Source organism: Monopterus albus, unplaced genomic scaffold (assembly GCF_001952655.1).
Source record: "Monopterus albus unplaced genomic scaffold, M_albus_1.0 scaffold133.1, whole genome shotgun sequence".
NCBI classification, from domain to species: Eukaryota; Metazoa; Chordata; class Actinopteri; order Synbranchiformes; family Synbranchidae; genus Monopterus; species Monopterus albus.
In genome coordinates this window covers 1,529,372-1,534,148 of record NW_018128013.1, presented here as the reverse complement: position 1 = coordinate 1,534,148, position 4,777 = coordinate 1,529,372, and the positions used below count along the sequence as shown (strand labels likewise).

Here is a 4,777-nt window from a genome sequence, read left to right as displayed (position 1 = left end):
ATCCTTTGTATCGACATATTACTCATATGTCCAGTTCCTTTCTTGAGTAAATGATTTAGAACTTTTCAATAATCTGCTTTTTGCAGGTGGTCTGCTGTTGCCCCCCCAAGGGTATGCCCCTGCCCCTCTGTGGGGAATGGCACTGCCTCCACACCACCAACAGAACCAGGCTCTTTACGGAACAGCTGGAACCTTCCCCGGTGCCGCCCGCCCCCAGCTTGCAACAACACTGCCCATCGGCTCACACAACCAGTTCATCCCATTACAGGTAAACAAACATGATGGCAATGGCAGTTCAACAGAATGAAAACTTGATGAGGTGTATTTCTACCTTGGGTCCAGAGTTTATGCTTCCATCACCGTACCCCAGTTTTTCTCTTGTCCTCTGACCATGACAGGTGACTAAGAAGCGAGTGTCAGCCAACAAGAAGAACCATGACAGTCGAGAGTTTTACAGCGCCGCCCATACCGTGGCCAAGAACCAATTACAGAGAGCCCAGAACCAGCCCTCTGGGCAATCACAAGCACAGAGTGAACCACAGAGCAGTAAAGTTGACCAGCCACACCAATATCCTGCCAATAGCAATCCTTCATCCAGTCCCAGTCTAGCAGAGACTTTTTCCACAGCGACAGCAGCATCACACACACCTCCTCGACAAAATGTCCCAGCATCAGGCCACACCTCTGGCTCCGCCTCTAAAAGGAAGCACAGGAAGCTCGCTGTCAACTTCGAAGTGGCTAAAGTCTCTGAGTAATGAGCTGGAGTTTCTTTAAGTGTGAGAGAACAGAGCGTGCGAGTGTGTAGTGTTTTTAAACTGCTGTTTCAAAGCATCTCTGAGCAAAACCTTGTCAATGTGAAAGTTTAATTCAGGATGGGCACAGAGTAAACTGGATGGGTTTTTTTTTCTCATGTTGTACCCTTGATCAAACTAAATTATGCCCAGTTTTACTGCCATCTGCCTCAAAACACAACTCAAAACTATCAATGATATATCAGAATTCACTTGCCCCTTCATGTCTTCACTTCAGATCAAAGTTGTGTTAATGTAAACGTTTATCAAACCTGGTTACTAGTGTTCTGCCCTTTCTCTGAAATGTTGCCTTCTTAAGATTGTTTGTGACCAGCGTGAGCCTACGGGTTGCTGAGCAGTCAGCGTTTACCGGTCTGAAAAGGAATCTAGCTTTCTGGCTAGAAGAGTTCTTGGAAGTGCTTTTTCTTCCATTGGGTCTTTTCTCAAAGAGGTTGATTTTGTGGTTCCATTTCTCTTTTTAGCAGAATTCACTAAAGTCTTATTTGTTTAATCTGAATATTAGTAGTCCCTTCTGACTTAGACTGATTTATTACCTCTACATTATGTTTTGTTAACCGTACTAACCAAGTAATTGCTGAGATCATGGACCATGGCAACATTACTGAAAGCTGGTACAGCAGGGCAGGAAATACCAGTATTTATACAGTCATACTGGTTGTAAACAATGTTGTCAAATGTGCCAAAAAAGAAAACTGAAGTCAACAGTAAAAGTAATAGCCAGACTGTGCTTTGTAGACATCCATTTGCCGTCTACTGGCTGTGGTTGCTTGCGCTCATGGCTTTTGTGTGCAGTGAGAAGTTTAGTCACATTTCTTGTGTTTCCCTTGTCCCTCCAAATTATGTGCTAGCCGATTTGGTAGATCAAAGTTTGCCTCATTATCTGACTGGTGCTCTTTGTTCCCCTTTTGACCTTTTCTTTTGTGTGTGTGTGTGTTGTTTTTTGGTGACATTGCTGTGTTTCAGAGTCTTGGCAAGTGCACTGTTATAAGCCCATACAACCGATGGCTGTAGCTACAAAAGTAAAACTTCTCCTAACTAAAAAGTAGCCACCTATTACTCACTCTCAGAAGAAAACAGAAGGAGTGTTAATATCACAAGTGGGTTTCTGATTTATTTTTTGTTTGTTCATTTTATAAACTGGACCCAGTGACAAAGTCTAAACCTGTTGCAGCCTCCGAACTGATTCATCAGACTGATACAGTTCTGATGGACCTACAGGATCCCACACACTGCCAGATTCTAAAAGCAACTTGATACACTACTTAGTTTTTTAACTGAATGGCGCTATAAGATTATGATTTTTACACAGGTGCAAAATGTTTTTACTTTTTATCCACTAGCTTTAAACATATTTTTCTTGTGAATGTGGAAGCTCAACATTTATATGTACTCCTGACATTTTAAATTGCAAAACAAAAATTTGAATTTTATTGATTCCTGGCACATGGCAGATGCCACATGCTGTTTTGTTTGTATTTGTTAGATGTTTTTATTTCAGTGCAGTACTTTGGTTATTCTAGTACTCCTCGTGGCCCTTCACAGTTGTGTGGCATAGAATTCGAGAGCCACATAAAGATGAGAGACAGAAAAAAACAAGCATTGATACATAGAGACATTTAGTACAATAAGGTTTGGGGAAAAAAGGTTTTTGTATCTGTGTAAATTTAGCCAAAAAAGCTTTGTAACAGTGTTATGTAACACATGCTGATATATTTAAACCACAAATTTTTTGCTTTAAATGCCCGCTAAATTCAATAAAAGTGTCTGAGATGCTTTTGGGAATCACAGTCTGAGATTTATTCTACACATTTACATATATATAAAATCTATCCATTTAATCACAATAATTATTATTTTAGTGTTTGTTGTGAAGCTACAGTGATGGAAGCAACTGTAGTGACAAGTTAATCAGATTTATTTACTTCTTGTTTTGAGTGACACAGGTCCAGTATGCTTCATGTGTTCGTTTTAAGGCTGGCATTCTAACACCAACCCAAGTCTACAAGGCTCAGGCGAAGTATTAGGGAAATTAAAGCGCACCTGTCCTTTTATTTCTTCAGTATAAAAAAGTGATTTGTGTATTGATCCAGGCGTGTGCTGTACATTTAATAAAGTGCATTTTTTTGTTAAAATATGGCTCATGTCTGATCTTGTCAGAGGCAGGATGGCATGACTACACAAAACTGCACTCATTAACTCCACCTGTGTTATTTCACATAAAGCAATTTTCTTTTTCTTACCTGCTGTATAAGACTCCCATGTCATTTACAAGTTAACCTTAATTCACCACACTCAGGTTTTCTGCATTTGAACAGTGTTTGTGCCTGTGCCAAAGATATATTAACTATTTATACAATTGGCACCTGTTGATACATTTTATACCCTATATAAAAGTTTTTTTGAATTATGTATGTGAAATTCAAGAAAGCATAGAAGCAACAGAAAATCTCACATTACTGATGCAAAAAATCTAGTTTCATTTTAAAACAGCTAGGCATCACAAACTGTAGAAACCTAAGTGGTGTTTACAGTGACGATCACTGCTACTGGCTAGTAATTTTAAAGTACTAAAGTACATTTTCCTAGACACAGTAAAATGAAACCAGGCACCATTTAAAAAAACACAAAAAACATTGATTCAGTGCGCACCAGTCAGTACAAACATTGTCTTTCTTTAGAAGCTCAAGTTTTGTTTGAATGGTAACACTTTGAAAATCAAACTGTCAAAGATTTTGTTTTTCAGCCAGTTGTGTATCATCATTACAGGCAGAACACTGGAACCACATCTCAAGCAATGTGTGGTGAGGGAAAACCTCATTTAATTGTACATCACACAAAACCTACTACTACAGAGCAAAAAACAAAATAAGGACAATAGCAACACAAATATATACTGTACATGTTCATCAAAATGTGAAAGTGAACTCACTAGATTGTTGCACTATGTCCCACTACTGTATAAATGAATGAAAGTCATACACAGACTTCAGTTCTAATAGTACAGATAAAGCACAGATGTTTATGTTGAGTCTAGTTCAGATCACTTGATTGCAAGCAGCAAGACTGATGTTCAGCATCCTAAAACTGACTTGAGTGTCAGTTGGTTGATGAGGCAACAATTTCTCAGCAGGGGGAGCCATACACTTATTAAGCCTTCAGTATTATCCAAGTATCTCGCCTATATCTATAGCCAAAGGTAAACGTCTTGGCAAACATGCCTTGTTCGTTACTTACAGAGAAGCTCTTAGTGGTAAACAGCTGTCAAATCCTGACAGTTATTTTGGCAGAAACACAGAAGAAGGAAATATGAGTAAGTGATGCTGTGATTGGATGATGCCACTGGGAGAAAGTTGTTTTCATTGGATTTGTTAACAGTTGGAATACTGTGAGGCTTCTATCTTAAGCAGAAATTACCATCCTAAATGATTCAAACTTAAATGTTTTTTCTTTTTTAGCATAACCTATAAACTGTAAGTCAGGCAGCAATGTTGTACAGTAAATGTAATATGTCTCTTATCAAGTCTTGACAAACAGCTAACTTTGATAAGACTCATAAAATACAGTGCTCTCGTGCTCAAAAATTAGGGTAAAACTGTAATTGTAATGTACTGTAAATGGATAATGTATACTCATATTTATCATAATCAAATCAAATTTTATTTGTTTAGCGCCAAATTACAACAAAAGTCATCTCAGGACACTTTACAAAGTAAGGTCTAGACCTTACTGTTATCACTATTATTACATATGGAAAACCCAACAAATCCCCCTTGAGCAAGCACTTGGCGACAGTGGGGAGGAAAAACTCCCTTTAACGGAAGAAACCTCCGACAGACCCCGGCTCTTGGTGGGCGGCCTTCTGCCTCGACCGGTTGGGGTGAGTGGATAGAGGAGAGACAAAAGAAGAAAAGCAACAAGACACAACAATCAAACACTGATCAGGTCGATGTGGCTGGTGACTGCTC

General features: G+C 39.0%; 1 protein-coding gene across 1 annotated transcript; it reads left to right on the top strand.

The window, feature by feature from the left end:
* The first annotated feature begins 90 nt into the window (after window positions 1-90).
* Window positions 91-2,923, top strand: LOC109967634 (5'-3' exoribonuclease 1-like). The gene is made up of 2 exons (XM_020613363.1): window positions 91-268; window positions 399-2,923. Exons 1-2 carry the CDS (start codon window positions 137-139, stop codon window positions 753-755), a joined length of 489 nt encoding a protein of 162 aa, XP_020469019.1. The 5' UTR covers window positions 91-136; the 3' UTR covers window positions 756-2,923.
* The last annotated feature ends 1,854 nt before the right edge of the window (window positions 2,924-4,777 follow it).

Bases quoted from the DNA above. Each gene is read 5' to 3' on its own strand.
- LOC109967634 (XM_020613363.1), top strand. From the start codon at position 137: ATGGCACTGCCTCCACACCACCAACAGAACCAGGCTCTTTACGGAACA. The intron at 269-398 runs GTAAACAAACAT...TGACCATGACAG, and splicing joins ACCAGTTCATCCCATTACAG to GTGACTAAGAAGCGAGTGTC.